Source organism: Varanus komodoensis, unplaced genomic scaffold, assembly GCF_004798865.1.
Source record: "Varanus komodoensis strain SLA01 unplaced genomic scaffold, ASM479886v1 scaffold15, whole genome shotgun sequence".
Lineage (NCBI taxonomy): Eukaryota > Metazoa > Chordata > Lepidosauria > Squamata > Varanidae > Varanus > Varanus komodoensis.
The window spans coordinates 1,895,751-1,919,983 of NW_025335440.1; the positions used below are offsets into that span (position 1 = coordinate 1,895,751).

The following is a 24,233-nucleotide window of genomic DNA, read 5'->3' on the forward strand; positions in this document are numbered from 1 at the left end:
GGCATGCCCCAATCTAGTGCTTATGACTACTTCCATAAATCTCATTTTTCAACTTGCTCCCCATCCTGCCACATTCCCTGTCCCGCATCTCTGATTCCTTTGCAAATTCTTCTCCTGAGAACTTGCAAGGAGGAGGGTCCTGACATTCTCTCCGCAACTCCTTCATGCCCCACAGTACTGAGGAATGCTGCTCTTCCCCCCATCTTTTCAGCCAAACTGCCACCAACTGTGCTTCCTCCCCACCTGCTCATTAACGGGGCCAGTGTCAAGACAAAGGTGCATGCTGGCTTGTATTTGGCGCCAAAGGGATTAAGTGGATTCCAGCCCCCCTGCGGCAGTTGGAGAAGGGCCTGAAATCCCTGTCGCATTATGAATTGTGCTTCTGAGGTTTATCCAAATGCACCCCCCTCCCCACATTCATAAACACGCCATGGTGGTCATGCACCCCCCCCCCCCACTGTCTCTGTTCCTTTAACCCCGATTCCTGGACTTCTGCCCAGGAGAAAATAGCTGGGTCAGAACTTTCCAAACGTTTTCATATTGGCACAGAAGAACTGCCTTGGTGGATCAGAGTACAGTCTGTTTCATCAGGTGTTTCAGTTCTGACAGCAGGCAGAGAGATGTCTCTCTAAGTTCTGTTCCCCACTTCTGGTACTCAAAGATATACTGCCTTTGTAAATGGGAGCTCCGTTTAGCCTGTGGTGTCATGGCAAACATTGAACTGTGGGTTCTAGTAAAGCCAGCACAGGGAGAATCCAAAAGTGCAGGCAGCTGTGTTGGTGCAAATACACAAACTAGGCTTAGCGGTTTTCATCTCCATCAGCAGCAGGGCTATCATAAAGTGAATGGGCCTTAACTGCCCATTGCTGAACAAGCCAATATATTGTTGCTGGAAAATTCCTTCCCCACAGCTGTTGTGTGGATTGTAGAGAACCTCCGAGAGACAGAGATTCCCCAGCACAGTGGCGGATCATGTCAGCGGCCCTGCTAATAAACGAAGTGCTGGTGCTTGTTCCAGCCAGTCCAGGGCCAGCTACGCTGGTTCCTCAGGGAGCCACCATTAAATCTTCACATATGTGTTTCTCTACCTTATACTGCATTTCCATAGGCAGAAACCCCAGGGGTGCCTGATGTCCCAGGACCTCCTCTCTTCTTTGCAGCCAAAGCCTACCCTTTGATATTTTCCAAGTGAAGCAAGTTGTGGGTGGCCATTTCAGACAGAGAAGGCAGATTTTGCATGAGTTTTTGCATGAGGTATTCGGATAAGGTGCATAGTAACACTGGGACTTTTCTGCATTGATGTTTTAGGGTGCTCGTGGTTTCCAGGGCCCTCAGGGAGAGATGGGACCGAAGGGGACACGGGTAAGCATTGTCTTTTCCAACTGGACACCCGGAGAAACTCGCAGAAGAGCCTGCGTGATTTCCTGCTCTGGGTAGAACAACATGGAAACAGACAGGTGCATTTCTATTAAAGTAATATGATTCCCCCCCATACTTTTCTTGCAGGGTCTTCCTGGAATTGATGGTAAAGATGGCACACCTGGAATTCCTGGGGTGAAGGTAAGAAAAAACCCTCAGAAAAAGACACAAACAGAAGTGACACTCTGTTTTCTCAGGTATGGGTCTGTCCATACCTGTTTTTGGAAATTCCTGTCTGCCCAGACTTCTCCCTCTGCACCTGCCCTGTGGCCAAAAGTGTCAACAATAAGCAAAACTAATTGCATTTCCTTATTACTTTATAATTCTGATTTCATTGGGATCTTACCTTGTTAGGTTGCTGTAAAGCCTAGAGAAAGGCATTTTAGGTTGCTTTTGTGCATTTAGGATGCAATCAATCCTATGTGTGTTTAGACACAGAAGGGTCCTACCGTGCCTCGTTTTCCCCAGCCAGCCATGGTTGACTTGGGGATGTTGGGAACTGTAGGACTTCCTTCTGTCTCAATGTGCCATCAATAAATAAACACATTCTAATGAAAGGATACGATGGCACCAGAGGGTGGGAAATGGGCGAGAGAAAGAAAGCGAATTTCCCCCTAAACATTTCCCCCTTTCTTTCAGAATGCTAATGTGTGGAACAAAGCCCACCCCACATGCACTTCTCCCTTTCTGTGACCTCCCCCCAGTTTTTAAAAATTGTTTGGGTGCTTGCCCCTGTCTCAGCCAGGTGGACTGCAGGGGCCATGCAATGTCTGTGAAAGGTGATCTCCATCCAGGTGTGGTGGTTGCTAAGCAACAGAGTCTGCGGCATCCTTTGGTAGTGGCTAGGCCACGCAGGCCTTGTTGAGTGCTTCCTTTGCGGTTGCTAGGGAACACCCACCTGCGATGGACCTTCTGCTCTGCAGGTAGCTGGCTGCCAGGGCACACAAGGGCTGGGGGAGTCTCTCCTCTTCCTCTACGCCCTTCACAGGCATGATGTAGTCATAACCCTCGTGCCAGCCCTGTGAGGTGATCTGGGGCACATGGGCATCCCAGATATCGAAGGTGCGGGCAACGGGGCTCAGGCAGGCTGGCCTGCTGGAGACCACTCAGTGTTTTCACGGCAGGGGGGCAATTTGAGCTGGAGACCTCCTGGCCTGTCACTTAGCCTTTTCACTGCTGTGCTAGGAGAGTGGAAGGCAGAAGAAGCGGGAGATCAAATACAAGAGGGACTGATTTCAGAAAGGAGCTGAGCCGGGCTGTCAAGGATCGGACATTGTGAGGGGCACCCCGGGTCAGAGACGACTTGATGGCTCGCAACAACAGCCCCAGACCCCACATCTCTGTGAGCCAAGAGATGCTACTCTAATTCCTAGCAGTGACAGCTTTTTGCAAGGGAGTTTGGGGTTTTTTAAAGGTGAAAAAAGCCAGTCTTACAGGTGGATTGCAAACATTTCTTGCACTCTTTGCTCCTTATGGTCACAGCATTTCTTATTCTGGCTTGTAGGGAAGTGCAGGCCAACCAGGACTTCCAGGGCCACCGGGCCACCGAGGATTAGCGGTAATGTCATTTCATCTTCATTATAATTAACAACTTACTGACGTTTTAATTGTATAAACAAACTTTCCCCACTTTTCCTCTCCCAACCATTTCCTTCCCAAGAATAACAATAATGCATAGATTTCAACAAATAAGAAAGAGGAACAGAATCATAGAGGGCTACTTGCAGGTGAAGGCATCCTGGAGTTAACAGCCAGAAGGCCTCGAGCGATTGCTCCATCTCAATTTCTTTAGTGGATTTTCTGTGGTGATGAAAAATGAAGACGAAGCGGTGGGAAACTCTCGGGAGCTATGCCTGAAAGGGGAGGGTGCCCGGACCTACGCTCTCCCCGGGAAAATCCCTGCCCAGGGTGCTGAAGGGCCTCTCGGGGAGCATCCAGTGCAGCATATGAGCAGGCGACTTTTCCTTTTCCGCTTGGACCAACATTGACACAGATGGACACGCCCTTTTCATTGCACTGGCTGAAGGTAGCTTGCAACTTCCTGCTTCAGAACCAACCAGCTCAGTCAATCCATTGGTAGAAAACAGCTGCTCCACTGCTATTTCATTCCAAACAAGCAGACAAAAAAAATGACCCCGCCCCCCCACAAAGAGACAACCTCTTCCTACATATGAAATCACGAGACTTTTGTTGAAAAGGTGTGACTATCAGTGGAAATTGCACTGGCAGAAAATAGGAAGGATAATTGAAAATTTTGCACTACGAACTGGTTCAGAGAAGCTTAGGCTGTAGCTGAAATGGGCGCTTGGCACCAGGAATGGGCAGGCATTGCAGAGATGGGATATTCTCTGGGAATAACCTGTGCATGTTTACTTCAAAGTAAATCAATTATTTCGAAAGGAAGTACTCCCTGGCAAGCGTCTGTGGATCGCATTCTAAAGAACCCTTGTGCTACCTTCGCCATATGACTGCTTGCAGAAAGTCTGCCTTTTATATGAAATGATGGGTGGACTTGAGCAGATGATCCCGGCCACCAACAAGTTGCAGTCACACCGTTCAGCTTCTCTTAGAGCGAACTGAACGCAGGGTCAGTGCCCCGAAACCCTGCTTCCCAAACCAAGAAACACGGCGCGGGTCTCACCACAGGCTTGGCCTTTTCTTGTTCCCCCCACAGGGCTTGCCAGGCACACCTGGATCTAAAGGTGGCCCCGGAGACAAGGTGCGTCATCTGTGTCCGTGTCTGTCTGTCTGTCTTTGCTTGTAAGCCACACATAAATCAGCCCCCGGCTCCTTCAGGGCCACGCCTGAAGAGCTGCAGGGCCGCTGAATGCTCTAAATGCTGCTGCTTGTTGTCTTAACAGGGTGAACCAGGGGAGCGCGGCTTGCCAGGTTTATCTGGGTCACCGGGGAAAATTGTAAGTAAAAGAGCTCTCCCTCTCCCTCTCCCTCGCTTCTTTGCTTAAACTTTAATGCCAAGGACACTGCAAAGCAACAGGGACCTGCCTGATCAAGTTTTCCTCCATTAGAATTTTGCTTTTCCTTCACTTTATTGCTTTCTTTGAATGAATGAATGACTTGTACTTATATACCACTTAGTATAATAAAACCCCTGAGTATGTCTTAACACCTCATAGCAGAGATGAAACATAGAAGGTATCTGCTCCTATTCTGCTGTTCACAGACCTATTTTTGGTGCATGGGCTGTACTTTCTCCATAAAGACTTATGAGGTTGCACACGCCACATGCTCAGAGGCACTGTTCATGGAGCTAAGATGGCTGTTGCTACGAAGAATGCATCTGTAGAATGGCAACTCCATCCGCACAACCCAAACTGCAGGGCCTCTGCTGCAAAGAGGCTCCCCTGCAAGGCCGTGGGCCAGCGCCACTGAACGCAGGGACTCGCTCGAAGCCCGCTTGCCAAGAGCAGGGCAGCCAAGGCCATTATGAGGCAGGCCAAGGTCCCGAATCTGGTTTTGCAGGCTAGAGACTGGCACTCAAAAGGGTGCAGCAATCGCAGCAGCCAAGGGGGCCATGAGCAGCAAGGAGTCTAGACTTTCCCTTCCTCTGTGATCCCTGCTGAAATCGCCCCATGGCCCAGCTGGATGCTCTCCTGCTTGTGCCACTGGAAGTGTCTTTCTTTGGGGTGACCGCAAGGAGGAAAAGTGACACTCGCTCGCTGTCTCCCACATGTTCACCCTGCCTCACAAGGGCGGCTGTTTGCATTTTTAAAATGTACAGCTCATCGGCATTCCCAGAATTCAGCATTTGCCCCGTTTGCTGCTTCATTCATTTCTTCATTTCATTGGTACTGCCCAGTAGCTGAGTTCATGGCAATTTAGGACAATGGAGAAACCTACAATGCAGCATAAAATAGAGTATAAAATCGAAATCAAACTTGCAGTACAAAATAGAATTCAAATAAGACTCTGCAGCAGCAAAAAGATTTAAAAATACAATGCAGACTTCGACTGAAATGAAAATTCCTGGGAAAATAAGAAGGTCTTCATCTGGCGTTGGAAAAAGAGTAACGTAGAGGTGCCGGGAGAATCATTCCACTGTTGGGGGCCACAGCAGAAAAGGCCCCTTTCTTCATAGCTACCCAGTTGGCTTTCCCTGGCAGGCCCCCTTGTGGCAGGACTGCTGCGGGCGAGGTTTGGTCCAGCTGTGAAACAGTGCAGAGCACACCTGGATGGGTTAGAGCACGGGGCCAGCCGTCAAAGACAGCCCCGCATGCCTTTTCCAGCATGGCCGCGCCAGCGTTTGGGAGGGCATGGAGGCAGCCCGTCCACCTCCCCTGCTCCCCTGGCAGAGGCTCTGCTGGGCCGGAATGGCCAATGCCCCTCTAGGGACCCATCCTCTGAAAATGACCCTGCCCCATTTCAGAGCCAGCTTCCTCTGAGGCATGGAGGGCCCACCCCGGGGTGGACAAGGGTGAGGTGTGCCCTTATTTATTTATTATTTGCCTGTTTAAAGTTTTTATATGCTGTCCAATACCTGAGTCTCTGGACAGCTTGCAACCACCCCCCCCAAAGAAAACAAAAAACAACAACATACCAACAAATAACACACTGCATCCGACCATTAATGATAAAAACAAAGATAAAACCAATTAAATGTTAACATGTTGGGAAAATAAGAAGAGTTTTACTTGATGCCAAAAAGAATAAAGTGATGGCACCAGGTGAACTTCCCTGGGGAGCATGTTCCAAAGTCAGGGTGCCACCACCGAAAAGGCCCTTCTCTGGGTAGCTACCCTCCCAACTTCCTTCTTAGAGGGCTCCCAGAGAAGGACCTCTGCCGCGGCTAGCAAATGGTGGGCAGGCACATCGGGGAGAAGCTGCGCCTACAGGGATCCAGGACCCAAGCCATTTAGGGCTTTATAGGGCATCACCTTCAGTGAAGCCCTTTCCCAGCCTGGGGCCCCTGCCTGCTGTGTGGAACGAGAAGCCCCCTGGCCCCAGGCAGCTCGCTGGGGAAGATGCCACATGCCCTCTGGAGCCAGTCCTGCCAGCCAGGGTCGTTTGGGGTTGCATGCATTACGGCACTGAGAGGGCACACCGTGTAACAGCCAGAGAAGCAGGACGCGGGCAGGATTGGGGCCATTATGGGCAGAGAGGCCCTGAACTTCCAGTAACCTCCCCCCCCCCCCCAAAACACACACAGACATGCACTACTTAGGATGGAGGAGGCAGCGCACCACCCGGTCACCCCGGGAGTTTCAGCCCATTGCCCCCCCCATGCCCTTCAACCATTGCAGCTCCCCCCCTCCCCACAATATTTAGTGTCATGTTTAGTTGGTCCCCAAATTGCGTCAGCAAGCACTGAAAGGGGAGTTTCTTTGCAGACTTTTAAAAGTGTATGGCAGACAACACAGCTACCTTGGTTGTGTGAGTCATCTTGCTCCGGATTTTTGTGTGTGAGCTCTTCATCAATATTGTCGTCATGTTTTGCTTACTCACTGTTGGTTGGTTCTGTCAGCTGCCTTGATTGCATCCAATGCTGGAACACTGGAAATCAATAAATTAAATCGGGATTTCCCGTGCCCAGAGAGAAGCTCAGTGGCGCTTCATTGGTTGATAACAGATCTTGCGTTCAAATAGCAAAAGAAGGGCAATGCGGAAACCCCCGTTGATGCTTGCAGGTTTCTGTTTTGGACAGCAGGGGGCAGCACGATCCTATGAAATCCCATAAGCAACACCCACAAAAGGTCTGAGGCACCTCCAGGATTCATGCGGTTAATGATGTTTAGGGAACAATCCTATGCAGGTTAGCAAAAAAAAATCCTACAACTCCCAGCATGGCTTGGCATAGGATTGTGCCCTTGATTAATGTCACGCTGTCCGTGAGCCACCTTGCTTTCATGGGACGGCAATCATTGCTGTTCCTGCCACAAGGCAAAGGGCCGTGTTTCTCGAATCCGACTCTGCTAATGTCTTCTCTTTTGGTCACTCTATTTAGGGAGAGCCGGGACCTCAAGGAGAAGAAGGGCCACCAGGGGTTGCTGGTATGAAAGTACGTCTCTAGAGCGCATTCCTCTGCATGACCCGGTTAGCATGATGGCTCTGGGTGGGCAGTGGATTTAGCTGGTGTGCTTAATTGCACCAGTCCTCCTGGGCTTTTCTAGGGGCTTCTGCAAAGTGAGGAGTTCCCCTACTCAACAGGGAGGTTTTGTTCAGGGCAGGTGTGATTTTCCATGCAGGAGCTGGGATTTGGGTAGAAACACAGAAACACAGAAACAGAGCGAGTCAGAAGGGGCCTGGAAATGGGCTCTTTACCCTGCACATGTTTAGCTCCTAGTTAAGAGAGAAGATGGCAAAAGAAGGAGGGGACGGCAGAAGGTGAGGTGCCTGGACGGGGTCACTGGGGAGGTGGCTGTGGGGCTGGGTGGACTCTGGGGGATGGTGGAGGACAGGGGGGCCTGGAGGAGCGTCGTCCATGGGGTCGCGATGGGTCAGACACGGCTTTGCGACTAGCAACAACAACAACAGAGAGGAGGGCGACTTTTCGTTGTCTCTCTTGCAGGGAGATCGGGGCGAGAGAGGAGCGGTGGGTCCTCCAGGGCTGCAGGGGAAAGCGGTGAGTATGACTGAATCCGGAGAAGCTGGATTTAAATGTGTTCCTTCTCTCCCAGAAGGAATCCGAGCCCCTAAGCGAGAGCTCTCGCCTCCACGAGAGGCCGTCATTTTCCTGTGCTTTTCTCCTTGCTGACATTTGGAGAGGCTGGAAAAACCAGCCTCAGTGCCTGGATTCCCCTTCCTTTGACACCCATTCGTGGCCAACTGTCCAGATGCCGGGCAGCATCCTGGCGGTGCTCGACCACTTTTGCTTCCTCCCGGAGCATGTGTCTCCCCAGAGAGGACCGTATTTGAGTGGCACATCATTTGTGCTGCACGGCGAAGGCACAGCCTCAGTCTTTGGAGCAGGGTGAGCTCCCACATTGAGGCGAGGGGCCTCTCATTGCGTCCTCACATTCATTGTGTCCCTCTTCAAGCTTAGCTGGCAATGGCAATGGCAACCAGAGGTAACCAGGAGGCGCACCTTAAGTCTCCCCCAAGCCCCAGAACACCTGCTGCAGCATCTCCCTGGTGCACTGGGAGAGCCTCCCACGGAGCTGGCTCCACTTGGCACTCCCAGGTGGAACAAACAGGTGGCAGGGATGGAAATGGCCTTTCTCTGCAGAGCCGGGCCAGTCTGCACAGATCCGCCTTCTCCAAACGGGTGCCCTCCAGATGCATTGAACCACGACACCCACAATTGCCCAGCCAACTCCGAAAATACTTCGCGTAGATGTGTTGGCTTACAGCTCCCATAAGCCCCAAGCCAGCCCAGGTTTGGGAAGGCTGGAATGGAACAGCACATGCCAGAGGGACCCATGTGGCCTGCTGTGCTCCCAGGCCTCTTCCTACGTTTTGAGCCATGAGACACATCTGGATTTAAAAGGGGGACAGCAACAAGTTTTAGGGTGATTAAAAGAGGGAACTAAGATGTCCTGGTGAGTTCATGGGAGGGTCCAAATTCAAAGCCAGCCGGTCAGGCCAAAGAGGCCTTTAAACAGCATCGGTATGTGATGCCAGAGAGACTCCTGCTGCAGAAGGCGCACGGCTTGGCATGGCCACGCCTTTGCTCGTTTTCACGCTGCGGAATGATGCAGCTGCCGAGAGCAGCATCCCCCCAGCCTTCTGGCTGCCATTTTCCCTGGCACGCTGCAAACAGAGTGAAAGAGCTGTGCCAGAGGTCGGGTGCTGGGAGGCTTGGCTCCCCGAAGGAAAGCTGAGAGCCTGGAAGGAGTGAAGGAGCACCAGAAAGGTCCCCCTGACCAGCTGCTCAGTCTTCACCTCCTGCCATGTGGGCTTCCAGTTGGCAGTTTCCCTTTTCTGACAAGCAGGAATGATCAGCTAGCCGGAGCATCAGCTGGCCGGTTCAGTTGCTGCCAAAATGCAGCACGGTTTTTCCTGCTTAAAAGAGAGCTTAAAACGGGTAAAATGGCAGGGCAATCCATTTTGTTCCATTCCTGCTCAAGTCTGTGCTATTTATTTATGCAGCGACGATAAGGGGTGGGCGGGGCAGCAGGGGCGCCCGTGGGGGTGATTGGCAGAGACTGGGTGGAGCTTTCCCCATTTTTTTATTGTAAAATTTCAACTGAAAAGAAAAAAAGAGAAGAGAAAAGAAAAGAAAAAAGAGAGGGTCAGGGGCAAGGACAGGGACAGGGAGAAAACCTTGTAGTTGCATAGATTTGAATATGTCAGCTCCAGTGCGTACAATATGAAGTGTGTCTTTGCGTGTATGGAAATGCAGCTTGTTAAGAACTATTCATAAACTTCAACAAAATCCTTATAAAGGATCCATTTGGCCTTTGTCTATACGCCAGTTATTCCAGTGCTGGAGACATGGAAATGTCTTCGGTTTGTCACATTGCAGGATGTGAGTGTTTATCTTTCCAAAGTTGTAATGTCAGTCTTTTAACTGTCAAAATGGCACAGAAAATCCATTTGTGCTGATTGTGCATTAAGTTCCAGGAAGCAGAAAGAGGAATTAAAAGAGGATGCACATCAGTAAAAATTAAGGTGCATTCCCATACCAGATGCGTCTGTCTCCTCAGAAAAGGCCTTGCCAAAGATGTGCCAGCACCATGCAGCTTGGGCAATCGGCCAACTTAGAGAAAGAGTTTTTGCGAGTCCTGCAACTACGAAACCGGTGTTTCGAGAGACAACCTGTCCCATCACACTCAAAGGCCGAGGCGGCAGTCCAGTGCTTAGGCAATGCATTTTATTCCATTCCTGCTTAGGGCCGTGCTCTTTATTTATGCACCGATAAGAATTATTTATAGACACGGGCTGCAGTGCAACTGGCCTGGCTGGTCTCAGTGGCTGCTCCCAGGAGCGAGGGGTAAACGGAAGTGCTCAGAGCGGCAGGGCGGAGTCCAGAGAGGAAGACGCGCCACAGCCGCATTTAGCTGGCAGGGACATGCAGCGAGTTGTAGGCATTTTTCCTCTCCAAACATGCATGAAATCGTTCCCTCACCCATCCATGTCCATCATAAAACCAGATTCTTACCCATCTTTAAAGCTGGATTTCACTGTAGAGTCGCTTGAGCATGTGCAAACGGGCCCACGTCAGAGGCAGGGCTGTAGCTGCCACGAATCTCTCGCGGCCGTAAGCCCGAGTGTTTTGGATGCCATCTATTTAGAGAGAGATAAAAAGATGCCACGAAATGGGTGGGGTTTGCCCTATCATGTGAGCTTCATGTTAGCAAAGTCTCCGCCTCCTGGAAGTCCGCTCATCAGCCTGGGGTGGAAATAATGCAGTCAGAAAAGTCCCTTGTTACATTTCTGCCGTGCCAAAGGGGAGAGATGTACAACTGAAGGGGAAGGTTGGAATGGTATTCGCAGCACATTCTGCAGAAGTACTAAACCTTTACAACAGCCCTCCAACCCAGTAGCCTCCCAGATGTTTCAGACGTCAACTCCCATCAGCCCCAGTCAGAGTGGGCAAGGGTCAGGGATGTAATGTAAATTCGGAGATGTAGTCTAAATTCCTGGAGGTTCAATCCACTGCAGGGTTGATGAATGAAGAGGGCAGTGCAGCTTTACAATGTTGAAATGTGCGCGTGTAAACAAGGCATTTAAGAAGAAACATTCATTCATGAACTTGCCAGAGTTTATGATCAGAGGAAGCAGCCAGTGCTGTGGGATCTTCAGGGTGAAAAAGGTAAACAAACCGGATTTCTACTGAAGGGAGCAAAATGTGGTTTTCTTCTCCCAGGGATCAAATGCCAAAGATCCCCGCGTGGAGGCTTCAGTGTTGGCTGGATAAGTCTTCCTCTGCTTTGGGGAGAGAAGAGAAAGCCCCTTGTACTCCAGGGAAGGCCTGCTCTTAGTTGTATTACTTCCATACCTTATAAACCATTTTACTGTCTTGGGCTTCCAACTTGACTTCCTAGCAAAAGAAGAGCACTAGTCCCTTTCAGCAGGAAAAAAGTCCTATTATTCTGTGGGCGCAGCTCCCTTATTTGGTCCAAGAGGCGGACCAGAGGGTGGGGGCATCTTGACTGGAAGTATCTCATCAATATACTCGATTTGGTGGCTTGTTGCTTGGTCAATTGAGTGTGCCTCTATGAAATGTGGCAAAAACAATCAGCGCAATCAGCAGCAGCTGTCACCGGCTTCGAACAGTTTTCTTGGTGCCAAATGCCCAAATGCCCTTTGTGAACGCAGCTGACACAGCCTCACAAGAAGCTTTCTGGTTGTTCGCCTTCCTCATCCCTAGTTGCTGCACAGATTCCTGTATGGGCATCTGCCTCTGCTCTGTTCCTCACGTCCTTTCTCCCCTTTTTATTTCCAGGGACCTAAAGGAGAACAAGGCTCCCCAGGAATTCCGGGGCCACAGGGTCTCCCAGGTGTAAAAGGCGGCAAGGTACACCATCTTCTGATCTGTATGCAAGATTAGATTGTATGGAAGGGGCAGCTACCTTTGTGGCAGGGGATATGCAAGGTTGCTCCCAGGTGGAGTGCGGGGCAGCGAGCAAAACAGCTGGACCAGGCCAAGGGGCCCAGGAGCCCTGCCTCTTCTTTCCCTTTATGGCCAGCCAGACTCCTCAAGGAAGTTCACAAGCCGCATGCTTCAGCAACGGCTTCCTCCCAGCAGCTGGGACTGAGAGGTCTGCAGCCTTGGATCCTTGAGGCAGGTGACAGTGATGGCTATGCCCATAGTTAGCCTTCTCCACGTGCTTACCTAAACTAAGGCATCACACACACGGCCATCACCTGCCGCCAGGTGGATAGGCTGTTGCATAAATGTGGCTATCCATTTGGCCAAAGGAAAATGAGTGACTGGATTCCTATGATGTTTGCAGTGATAAGCCAGTATTTTGTGTACATGTTTTTTTCTTAAAGGGTGCTAATTCCACCATCCCAGATCTTTCCCCCAAAATGTGGCCCCCTTGTGTAATTTTTGCAAAACAAGAATCTTTGCAGACTTCACCAGCCTTTGCACCATGAATTCTGCCTCCTCCACGCTTAGCGCAATTTATCTTGAATTTTAAAGTCCAGGGGAGAGGCTACAAAACGGAATGGAGCACCTGACGCCTCATCCCAATCCAGGGAAGAATTTGTGTCAACTGTTTAAAAACGGGTTTTGTATGTATATGCTTTTTTTAGACTGAGTTCTACATGGTACTTTTAAGGTTTTAATTTTTGTGAACTGCTTGGGAACTTTGGTTGTAGGGCAGAATAGAAAGGTAATAAAATAAACCAGTAGAGAATTAAGTAAAATTATTCCACTGCCCCCCCCCAACCCCTCTGGTTCAGAAAATGTATATATGAGGATTGAATGCATTCAACTGCTCCCAAATTTCAACATGTTTCCTTCTGTTCTCCAGGGCATCCCAGGCAAACATGGACCCAAAGGTGATGTTGTAAGTATATTTGACTGCTTTTTGATCCTCGAACTGCTCTCGTTTATAGGATTTCCAAGTTGAAAGCAACTGGAAATTTACTGACCACTTCTTCCATAGTTTATTAATTAAATGTTTATCCAGCACCTTCAGCAGGTGATAGTCTCAAGGAGGGGGATATTTATTTATTTGGAATTCTTGTATGCTGCCCCCTTCGCATAAGCCTCGAGGCGGCTTCCAACAAATAAATAAAAGGAAGTGTATAAAAACTGTAACACCTTTCCACAAATATCAATAATACAAAATAGAGCAGCAGGTAACAACAAATTCAAAAGTCAGGGAGGGAAGGCCACGCTTGGGGGCACGCGCCTGTGCACGTTTCTACAGAAAGAAGCCTACGGCTCCTGAGCCAAAATTTTAGGCTGTGTCTTCTTACTAGACATGCATATGATCACACCTTCAGCAGCTTAGAAAATCTCAACCAATCTGTAGAAATGAACAAACTCTAGCGGGTTTACCCCCCCCCCCCCCGCCTCTGTTTCCTTCCTTCCTTCCTTCCTTCCTTCCTTCCTTCCTTCCTTCCTTCCTTCCTTCCTTCCTTCCTTCCTTCCTAGAAACAGAGAAACAGAGCGAGTCAGAAGGGGCCTCCCGGGCCATCTAGTCTGACCTCCGGCACCAGCCAGCTCCGCTCATGACATGCCCACCATGTGCACGTCCAGCCTGTCCTTGAACACCCCCATTGATGGGGCCCCCACCACCTCCCTTGGAAGCCCATTCCATACCCCAGGGGTCCTAACCATCAGGAAGTACTTAGAAAACATAGAAAACAGAGCGAGTCAGAAGGGGCCTCCCTGGACATCTAGTCTGACCTCCGGCACCAGCCGGCTCCGCTCACGACACGCCCACCATGTGGACGTCCAGCCTATCCTTGAACATCCGCACCGATGGGGCCTCAACGACCTCCCGCGGAAGCCCATTCCACACCCTCGGGGTCCTAACTGTCTAAATGGAACCTTGGCTCCCTGAGCTTTGCTCCCTTCCTCCCTTCCTCCCTTCCTCCCTCCCTCCCTCCCTCCCTCCCTCCCTTCCTTTTTTAATGCAAAGCTTTTTCTCTGTTTTCTAAAAAGTATGCACAGAGGGGCCAGGTGGTGTCCTGGCCCATAGCATCTCGCCCTCCAGGAGGAGGCGATGGTGAAATGAAAGGGCCTTGGGGGCAGCCAGGGCTCCTTCTAGCGGCGGGGCTGGGGCTGCGGCACTGTCTTGCTGAAGGCTCCGAGGGGTCGTGGTGTTTTTCGGGAGAGCGGGCATTCCATTCCCTCCGGGCTTGGCACCGCCTCTGGTGCCAGCAAGTCTGCTCGGGCTGGGCCAGGATGTGGCCTCTGGGGCTGCTTCCATCTAAGCCCAGGTGCTGCTCGGTTCCTGGGCCTGGCCGTGGAGCAGGCTCCTCTTCTTGGGCCCAGTCTGCTGCAGGAGGCTGGGCGGGGCGGGGCAGGCTGGCGTGGGGAAAGGTGCAAGTCGTGGGCAAGTCGCTGGAGTCCAAGCTCAGAAGGGCTTCCAAGTTATGGGCCCGCTCAGAAACTGGCGTGCCGGCGGGACCCGTCAGCAGCTGCCTGCTGGTTCTCCAGCCATCGTCTAAGGCAGCTCCACGCACCACCATGGCCAGGCTGTCTCCATCCAAGCAAGTGGGGGGTGAAGCCATCTGAGCCTCCGGAGCTGCACCTGTAAGCACGCTTCAGGCACAAATCCAATCCTTTCCTGGGAGTGCAACACCCTCACCAGTAGGCAAACACGCGGGCAGGTAGGTCACCGCGCAAAGGGCGCACCCGTCTTGTGTGAACTCAGCTCCAGGATGGGCCCTCAGGCAGCCCTCCGTCTTCCCCAGAATTGCTTGCGCACGCAGTGCCTGTTGGAACGTGTGGCTGCCGCCCTCGGCTAGGCTGTGCGCCATAATCCCACAAGGGCCGAGAGCTTGGGGAGGCCCATTGCTGGATCACCGGGAAGTGGGACTCTTCCGGAATGGTACTTCAGGGCCAAGGACCCGGGCAGGCTGAGCAGTCCCGTCCCTGAACTGCTCCAGGGAAGCAGGAGTGGAGCAGTAAAGACAGGAAAGGAGGAACGTCTGAGGCTGAGGGGATGGGGTTGTCTGCAGTCGCAGCGCATGATGCGAGGCTTTCCCTTCCCCACAGGGAGATCCTGGTGTTGAAGGCCTTCCTGGGCAGAAAGGAGAAAAGGTAAGGGGCCTTGCCAGAGCGTCTTTGTGGGCTCGCCGTTTGGGGCTGTGGCAAACGACGCAGAACGTGCTCCTCCTCTCCACAGACCCGCTGAGAGCCTCCCCGGCAACCCCGTCCTGACGTTCCCAGACTCGCCACAGAGGGCCGCACTCGTGGCCAATCCTCTCTTCCCAACACTTCCCCTCTGTAGTTAGAACGCTTGCAAACATTCTGTGCCCTCGTAGCCACTCAGCCAGTGGCCACAGGGTGTCCAGCCACGAGGCAGGCGACAGGCAACTGCACGGACCGGCCTTTTGCTGTGTGCTTGGCCTAGGGTCAAGTGGCATTCCCACCCTTTTCTCCCTCATGCTCCTGGTTCCCGGACGGGGGAAACGCAGCTAAGACTGAACCGCCTCCATCCCCCTTGTGGCCTGGTCTGCATGATCCCAGTGCAGCCCCTTCTGTTGGTATGCTGGGGATATGGATGGCAGTTTGGTAGGCCATGTTTTCCATGGGGGCTTGGCGATGGCTGCAGAAGTTTGTTGAGGAGAGTAACTGCTGACATTGCAGCCCGAATCTTCACTTTCGCTCTCGGTTCTTCCTTCCTAGGGTGAATCGGGTGAGCCAGGACCAAAGGGACAGGTGACTATTTGTGAATCAGAATCAAAGTTTGTGCTGCCTTAAAATGCTGGACTAGGCAAGACAGAACCCTTTTAAAGAGCTGTTTGTCTTAATTCTTCTGGTGGCCTGCAGGGGTGGAGGGGTGGATCATCCTTTTATCTCATGGAAAAGAGTGTTCAAGTTAGGGAAAACAAGCATAGAGGAGGTGGAGGTTAATCAAATGAATGGGATGGGACTGTGCGAAAACATGCATTCACTCATAACGTGTGTGTGTTGGCAAGTTTCAGGCAAACATGTGGAAATCCTCTTTTGCGCATTGCCTAATGCTGGGACTCAGGATGCTGTGAGGGCCACTTGGGTCCATGAGGCAGATGGTGGCCATTAGGCAAGATGACTCACAATGGGCCCCTGATATTGTGGGAGGCCAGCTGTGGGCTGCAGCCATCCAGTGCGGCGGATGCACCCTGCAGGAGGGGTGCCGTCGCCCGGCCTGGCCCTCAAGCACCCTCAGAACGCTGGAGGCCGCAAGCAGAGCTGGTGTTACCCATCAAGGCAGCATAAAAGCCCCAGAGATGAGCAGACCTCCGCCGTCCGAGGAGCCGTTGGGCCACGGGCCGGTGTGGGGCCCTCCCTTACTTGCATCTTCTCTTTCACAGCAAGGTGTCCGCGGGGAGCCTGGTTATTCTGGACCCTCTGGAGATGCAGGAGCTCCCGGGGTGCAAGGTTTCCCAGGACCTCCTGGCCCTCGAGGGCTTGGTGGCCTACGTGGCGTGCCCGGAATGCCTGGACTGCAGGGGGCCCCGGTGAGTAAGCCCCCGAATCTCCATGCTCCTGCAGCAAAACAGCCACACAACATGCAGATACACAGCGGCTCAGGCAGCATCAGTCTTGCTCTTTGCATTGCAAGACTAAAGCCCTTTTTGGGGAAAGAGGGAACAGAGCCCCACTTGTTAATTCATCCCCCCACACACAAAAGAAGGAGCATGCCTTGTCTGTCATATATTTGGAAAACACAGTGCTACAAAAAATTTTACCAATAGGTTTATATGTTGATTCTGCTGTCGATACCTTGATTCATTTGGGGAAAGCCAAAACACCACCCAGTTTGCAGGGATGCAAGAGACTGACTCTAGCGTGCCGGATCGCTGTCCCCTCCAGGTGTGTTGGATCCCAGCATCCCCAGTCAGTTCCGAACCTGGCCCTGCTGCTGTACACCTTTGGACATTCCGAATTAGTCCAGAGAGTCCTCTTAAGGCTCTCTCTCAGAACTGCAAAAAGGAAAAGGAAAAAAACAGTTTAGAAATGATGAGCAATGCGGTCCTTCGCACACGACTTAAAAGCCATCGGTTGTTGCTGTCGATGCTCCCTTAGCAAGCTTGCACACCTTTCGGCTGAGTCGGCAGGACTAACCAGCTTGGATCAGGTTCTCTGTGATTTTGCGTCCTTAAGGGCAGCCTCTGTCCCCCAGGCGACGCAACCAGGCACCCCGGGCACTGAAGTGCGTGGGCCTCTGAATCCTGCATCCCCCGGACCTAAGCAATAGCGGAGTGCCCAACCCGGGGCAGCCCCAGCCACGAGGGATGCGATCCCAGGCACGGCCAGACAGAGAGTGCCCCAAGCGCCCCCGCCAAGGGCCCAAGCTGGGAGGGCACCCTCAGGCAGGCCTCGTTTCCAGAGCAGGCCCGAGTGAACAGCATCCCGAGTGTGATCTGGAGAACATCCCTTTCCGCCTCTGCATGCAGGAAATCCCTCCCCACACGTTCCTCACCCCTTCGTTAGAGCCAGAGCTGCAATCATTGGGACGCGGCCCTTCATATGTGTGTGTGTGTGCATTTTATAAAAATACAGGCCAATTTTCTAGACCTTATTGATGTAACTGTAAGCAAAAGGTGTGAGGAAATTGCTCGATGCAGAAAGGCCTGTGCATCCTTTGCTGTGCATATGTGGGGGGAGGGTCCTTATTGCCAGGAGTTAGTGCGAGCACGCTCATTATGGGAGGAGGCCAGCACGTGCCCAGCGCACGCTTTCCGCAGGCCACAGGGCTTGCTCTACTGCCATTCCACTGAGACATATTTTCCCCACGCTGCATGGAGGCAGCCGCGGCACCTCTGCAGGTGCGTGCGCAGGTTCTGGACCGTGGGGCGCGTGATGCACTCCAGCACTGCGGTGCATGACATGGCCTGAGCCCGCTCCTCTCTTCTCACTTTCCAGGGCAGGGATGCCGGAGAGCAGCACATTGTTGATGTGGTCTTGAAAATGCTGCAAGGTGAGAGCAGGGTGTTGCTGGCACAGACGAGGTGGGTCTGCGTCAGCCTCCCCCGCCCAGCACCATCCCGAAGTGGTGGGTGTCGCGTTGGCGAAGGCTGATCCGTCCAGCCCTGCCTAGGGGTGTGTGAGGAATCTGTTGGGTGGGGGATCTGTCGGGTTGCCGGACCCCCTCCCTGGGCCTGGGCCTGGGCCCAGCCTGCCACAGCCCAGAGTCCGGGTTCCTGGCAAGGACGCGAAGGTTTGCTGGGAACGGAGCGCTGTGTGCGGCAGGCGGTGCCCCTCTGCTGTGCCCAGTGGCTGCACTGGATGCGGAAGAAGGCTGGTGGCTGCAGAAGTGAGCTGGGCTTCCTCCCTCATGCATTCAAAAGCCAAGGACCTTTCTCCTTGCAAAGTGTCCTTTATTGACCAAAAGGCACCAACACCCTGAATGAGTCTCTGAGCATGCACAGAGTGTTTTTTTTTTAACCCAATCTAGTCTTCACCTCCATGCTTCACGTTATGAGCATGCGGGCCCTATCCCTGTGAAGACGGTGGGGGGTGGGCTTATGAAAGCAAGCCTACCTCCTCCCCACATGTCAGTCTTCTAATTGGGCCATTCCCCTTTGCTGATCCTCCGGGGACCATGCCCACCTCACCTGAGTCTGAGAAGCTTCCCTGCTCTGTCCCCCCTGCCACCGTGCCTCTTAGAAACTGCCTGCCCACCTGGGGACCCTGGCCTTGAGATAAGCAACTTTGCTTCCCCCATTTCAGGGCCGCAGGTTGCCCCCAGTCCCAGGCTCTCCCCGCTCCCAGTTCTGCCTCACATCTGCTTCTGATTCCTCCGCAGCCCAGTCGGCAGTCCTGGAGAGCGAGCGCCCAGGCAGCCCTCTTGCTCGTTCCAAGAACTGCAGTCACCTGGACTGGCACCTCGTGTGACCTCTGGCAGCGTCTTCCTGTGTCCCTTTTCCGAATGCTGCCGGTCATGCAGCCATGGCTGTCACTGCTCACGGGCTTCTTCTTGGCTCAGCTTACTTTGCAGGACTGGCCTGAGCATGAGAAGACGACTGTGGATGCTACAGGGATGCAAGGGTTTGTCTGAACCCTAGTCCACTCCCCTGTCTTCAGCCAGATGATTTCAGGAAGCCCACACACGTGGCTTCTTCTCTCCCACTGTCTGTCCCCTTGCCATTCCAACCCAGAGGTAGACTGCCCCAGATCGTGGAGGTTCCACAGAGTCCTTCTTAATCCTCATGCTGAGAATCCTCCCTGAATACCTAATCCCTTCAAGGCAGTCCCAGGCATTTGCAATCCTCGCACTGAGCAGCCCGGAACTCTCTCAGGCAAATGAAGAACTGCTTCTTTGCTCGCCGGACAGAGGAGCAAAGCCTCTCTTTGTGTGCTTTACAGAACAACTTGCCGAGTTAGCAGTGAGTGCTAAAAGAGCTACCCTGGGTGGAGCAGGGATGGTGGGCCCCCCTGGTCCCCCAGGCCCCCCAGGCCCTCCTGGTCAGCAAGGACCGCACGGCCCCCCTGGTGCTCGTGGTATCCCAGGAATCATCGGAGCTGTGGGGCAGATCGGCAACACGGGGCCAAAAGGTAAGGAGGCTGCGAAGCATGGGGGGCCTCCCAGCGCGCCCCAGGAAGCCACGCCCTCCTTCCCAGGCAGGCAGGAGCATTCGGGCCCAGTTTGCACACCACGCGGATGCATCCCCATCGGAATCCTGCAGCGAGCAGCATCGCTTTGGTTTTGTTTTGAGGAATCTTAGCCAATTCCCAGATTTTCGATCATGTTTGAAAAATGTGTATTTTTTTAGAAATGTGCTCTTTAGACCTGCGCTGCATAGAATGCATTCTCCAGGGGCGCTCTGTGTGTGTGTGTGTGTGTGTGTGTGTGTGTCACTGCTTGGTACCACATCATCTGCATTTTTGAGTCAATCCATCCATAGAGTTTTTTGGCTCAAGACTTTGGCCATGTCCCGAGAGCCGACTCCCTCGAAAAGTCAAGCAAGCGGGAGTGAACAGCAGAAAAAGACGAAAGGGGCTGCCCCAGCACTCGTTGGCTGGACATGGCGGTCTTGAAGGAAGCGGTGTGGATGGACAGGCATGGAGGGCAACGATCCATAGGGTGGGCAAGGGGCAGACACGCCTTAATGGTGCTTCAGGGCCTCCAGCCAGCGCTCCCCAGGGGCTTGAAGCTCCAAGTCCCAGAATTCCAGACAGTTGGCTGAGCTGGGCAGGCTGCTGGCCCTTCAAGACGAGGAGATGAGGGTGGGGAAAGTCGCCTCGGGTTGTGTACGTGGTTTGGTTCTGTTGACAGCGGCAAGTCGCTGTGGTGGAGCGAGGGACCCCAAAGCCACTCGTGAGGTGCTCGGGTGCCTCTTTGCAACCTCCCGGTGGCGTGGTGTGGGGAAATGCTGGGGCAGTGGAAAGGCCGCTGGCTTCAGCAGGCGGTTGGCGCAAGGAGGAAAAGCAGCTGAACCGGAAAAGTAAAATTGCCCTTAAAAGAGAGTGGCATTCCACGCTAGCAGCGCAAATGGGCTTGTTTTCCCTGGCTTGGCACAATGAATTCTGCAATGCTCGCTGTCATAGAACAGAGTCACATTTCCCTCGTCTTGGGGAGAGGCAGTGTGAAACCGTGCAGAGCACGGACGTTCTAGCCAGCTGCTCCTCTGATGTGTGGTGCTTCCCCAGGCATTCCCTGTACACCCTCAAGATTATTGCTATAGCCATAAGGGCTAGAAACTTTAAAGTGAAGCTGAGGTTTTGGGAAGCTAAATTCTGCACTGGGGATTACTGGGAGAGGAGACAAAGCCGCACGCAGCCAGAGCTTCCTTTGCGGCAGGCCATGCGTTCTCTGTTCTTCTGGGAGAACAACTGCCCCCAAGCGCAGGTGGACGCATCTTCCTCCTCTCTGTCATCCAAGGATGGGGACAGCTGGTTTTGTGCCAGTCACAATATCCCCGGAGTGCTGAGCTGATAGCTGCCCATCTCACGTTTTCCCCTCTTTGCCATTTGACAGGGAAGAGAGGTGAGAAAGGAGAGCAAGGAGAACCGGGTCGAGGACATCAAGGGATGCCGGGACCCCCTGGCATACCGGGTAAGATGCACTGGATTAAGTGCCCACCTCCCCTGTCAGGAACGATGGGAATGGCAGCTGAGCGCAGCTTGTGTGGGCACCGGGTCGGGCACAGACTGGCACTGGGTCCCAGTCAGGGACAGGCTGGAACCCAGCAGGGACTGCAGTGGGCAGCCGTGCTGGCAGACGAGGGCTGGGGAGGAAGCGTGCCGAGCCTTCCACTGGCTGCCAATTGTCCGGCGGCCATCCCAGGCCCTGGCTGGGGAAGCGGGGGCGGCCCTGTCCTCTCCACAGCCTCCCTCAGCCTGTCCTGGGGCCTCTGCTTGGGCACCGAGGCTGCTTGCCAGCTGGATCACCAGCTCTTCCTGGACCCTGCAGAGGTCGGACCGGCATGTGCTGGGAGCCGCTTGGAAATGAGGGTGCCAAAGCCCCACGGCTCAAATGCAGCCAACGGGTTTCCACATGAGCGACCGAGGAGCGGATCCTGCAGCGTTCTGGCATAATCCAGGCAGGCAAACGGGAAGCGAGTGGGTGTGCTGGGGGCAGCGAGCAGTTGTCGCAGGCATGGCTTCAGCGGACAGAGTTTAAATGGCTGTAACTCAGATTGTGCACAGACTCTGCTCCCTGGAATTCCTGGATGTTTGGCCAGGTTATGCTCCCCCTCCGACAGGTTCTGCGTGCCAAATTTCCTTGCTGTTGGGGAAAGCTGTCTGGGTTTTATGGAACAAGCAACACGCTTGGACTGAGCCAGCTTTCGACGTGAAAATGGATCCCGCAGGACACAGGGTGTTGAATTCCCTGCAATCACTTATGGGCTCTATCCATTTTCAATCATTTCTTCCATGGTGTGGTTCTCGGGCACCCCTTTTCAGGAATCCAGAACGGCGGACACGTGTTTACGGGCTCTTGGTCCACTTGTCCTCATAGCTGCTGACTCAGAGTAGCACATGCTCCTAGTAGGCTCAGACAGCAGTGTGCCTAAAGGTGGGCAAGGTTGGGCTCATGCCGGTGGGCCCCCTGCTGGGGAAGGTCCCTCGACAAGAGCCGTCCCAACCTGTCCCTCCTCTTCACCACTAAGGCTTGCTGCTCAGCTCCCCGACCTGGTGGGAAAGCTGTGGCTGAGGCAACACTGGGAGCCAGTGTGGTGTGGTGGTGAAGCGCGTGGGACTGGGACTCAGGCGATCCGGGTTCCAGGCCCTGCTCAGCCATGGAGCCAGCGCACTGGGTGACTGTGGGCCAGTCACAGCCTCTCGGCCCAGCCCACCTCACAGGGCTGTTGTTGTGAGGATAAGTTTGGGAAGGATAATTGTGTAATCCACCTTGAATCCCCTGCAAATAAACAGTGGAGGGCACGTGATGCAGCCTCTTTGCTTATTCTGAAGGGCCCGAAAGCACGGAGCCAGTACTCGCAACCATGTGGACTCCTGATGTGGCTTCTCTGAAAGGTGGTAGAGGCCGTGACAAGGCCGTGACTTCCTTGGGGGTGGGTGATGTTCCTCGGAGTTCTCTGCGGGGATGCTATCAGTAAGGCCAGCCCATCTGGAGGGTCCCAGGTTGGGCAAGGCTGCTTCAGGACTTTCAGAGGCCGTGGGGACTGTAGCCCAGGTGGCTCACCCGTTCCAGGCCAGCTGCTGCTGCTGCCGCCGCTGCCGCCCCCCAGTGGCCAGAAGGAGCCAGCCTGCCCTCTAGAGGCCGCCAGGCTTCTCTCTCAACAGCTGCTGGTGGAGGGATCCTTCTGGAGCCGTCTTCTGCCTACCATGGGTTCTGGCTTTCCTCCTGTGAAAGGCAGAAGCAGACGGTGCCCATCAGAGTTCCTTCCCACCATGTGCTCCAGCTGCACAGTTGCAGAAATGGCTGGACTCGTAGAATCGATTTTAGAAGGCACCTGAGCTCAGAGCACATGCCTGCCCCTTCCTTTCTTCCAGGTCTTCCTGGTCACCCTGGCCATGCTGTCAATGGCAAAAACGGAGAACGAGGCACCCCAGGTGCCCCCGGGGAAGCTGGGCGCCCTGGCCTCCCTGGGCCCGCCGGCCTCCCTGGGTTCTGTGAAGCGGCCGCCTGCCTAGGAGCCTCAGCGTACGCCTCGGCCCCCGGGGCCGTCAAGGGACCGTCGTTCTAAGCATCACCAGGGAAAGTTTTGCTGCACGCTTGACATTGTCGAGTTGGCGAAAGCTCCAGCACTGGCATCAAGGGACCATCACACCCAGTCTGGGGCTCCCAGAGGGACTGGGAGCCACCGACTGAAAAACTCTTTTTGAGACAAGAAACCTCGGCCTATTAGTTGGGCCTCCATCCATCCACGGTGTGCAGGTGAGAAGACGACACTTGGCCACTGTGAGTAGCTTACCTCCAGGTGAATTAAAAAGCAACACGAGATATTCACATTGATGCAAAACTCATCAATAATTTGGACTGGATTCTGCAGGCTCGCTTGGAGACGGCTGTTCTTCCAAACATTTACGGGGAAGCGAATTGCTGACCCCATTTCACTACCATGAAAATAGGTACGTGTTTTGCCAGCACTTCTTGGGGGTGGAGGGGCAAAGGAGAAGAGAATCATGCCATATAGCCTGGGTCCAAATCACAATATTATTTTTGGTGCATGTGGTACCTTCTTCGTCTGCCATCAGATCAGGGTGTTTTGAAGCAGTGTCATGTCAGGAAAATCCACAATTACTACATAAAAACAACCCTTGAAACTTACTACATATGTTTTCATTGTTTGTGCATACATTTTTTTTCTTTCTACTTGAGCTGTACTTCAAATAAACACCTCTCTGTGTAAACAAAGAAACACACAAACAATCCACAGTTAAACTTGCTATGGGAAGACATTGCCACTTCAAAAGCAATCTTCTGAATTGGTCCTTAGATAACTCAAATATCTGATGGATTCACTGCCCCCATCCCTGTTTTAGCCCCTTTGCTACAAAATATCTAATCTGTTAATATTTTGTTAGGTTGTTTGTGTGGAAGGGTTGATTCCACCCAAATCTGTTTTGATTTTTATTTGCATTATCATTTTTGTTTCCTTTTTATAGTCTGCAATTTGTGGTTGATTATTTAATGAGGTATAACAGAGTTGGCCAAAGTCACCCCTCCAAAGCTGTAAATCTTTGTAAAATAAGGTTATTTTATAAATATGAATTAAAGATCAATAAAAAATTTCCTCTGCAAAGAATAACTAGTCAATCCAGATAATAAAATGAAGAAGGAATGCCAATTAACTTAACTGACGTCTGTTTCTCTCACTTTAATAGACTTGTA

At 52.8% G+C, this 24,233-nt stretch overlaps 1 protein-coding gene across 1 annotated transcript in view; it reads left to right on the forward strand.

The window, feature by feature from the left end:
* Nucleotides 1-23,631, forward strand: part of COL9A2 (collagen type IX alpha 2 chain) — a 52,339-nt gene extending 28,708 nt beyond the window's left edge. Inside the window, exons 17-32 of the mRNA XM_044424964.1 lie at nucleotides 1,309-1,362; nucleotides 1,507-1,560; nucleotides 2,924-2,977; nucleotides 4,094-4,138; nucleotides 4,281-4,334; nucleotides 7,379-7,432; nucleotides 7,943-7,996; nucleotides 11,762-11,833; nucleotides 12,798-12,833; nucleotides 14,999-15,043; nucleotides 15,632-15,664; nucleotides 16,300-16,446; nucleotides 17,855-17,909; nucleotides 19,298-19,486; nucleotides 20,910-20,987; nucleotides 22,892-23,631. Coding sequence (XP_044280899.1) covers nucleotides 1,309-1,362; nucleotides 1,507-1,560; nucleotides 2,924-2,977; nucleotides 4,094-4,138; nucleotides 4,281-4,334; nucleotides 7,379-7,432; nucleotides 7,943-7,996; nucleotides 11,762-11,833; nucleotides 12,798-12,833; nucleotides 14,999-15,043; nucleotides 15,632-15,664; nucleotides 16,300-16,446; nucleotides 17,855-17,909; nucleotides 19,298-19,486; nucleotides 20,910-20,987; nucleotides 22,892-23,085 — 1,218 coding nt within the window. The 3' untranslated portion in view covers nucleotides 23,086-23,631. The remainder of the gene's footprint in view (nucleotides 1-1,308; nucleotides 1,363-1,506; nucleotides 1,561-2,923; nucleotides 2,978-4,093; nucleotides 4,139-4,280; nucleotides 4,335-7,378; nucleotides 7,433-7,942; nucleotides 7,997-11,761; nucleotides 11,834-12,797; nucleotides 12,834-14,998; nucleotides 15,044-15,631; nucleotides 15,665-16,299; nucleotides 16,447-17,854; nucleotides 17,910-19,297; nucleotides 19,487-20,909; nucleotides 20,988-22,891) is intronic.
* The last annotated feature ends 602 nt before the right edge of the window (nucleotides 23,632-24,233 follow it).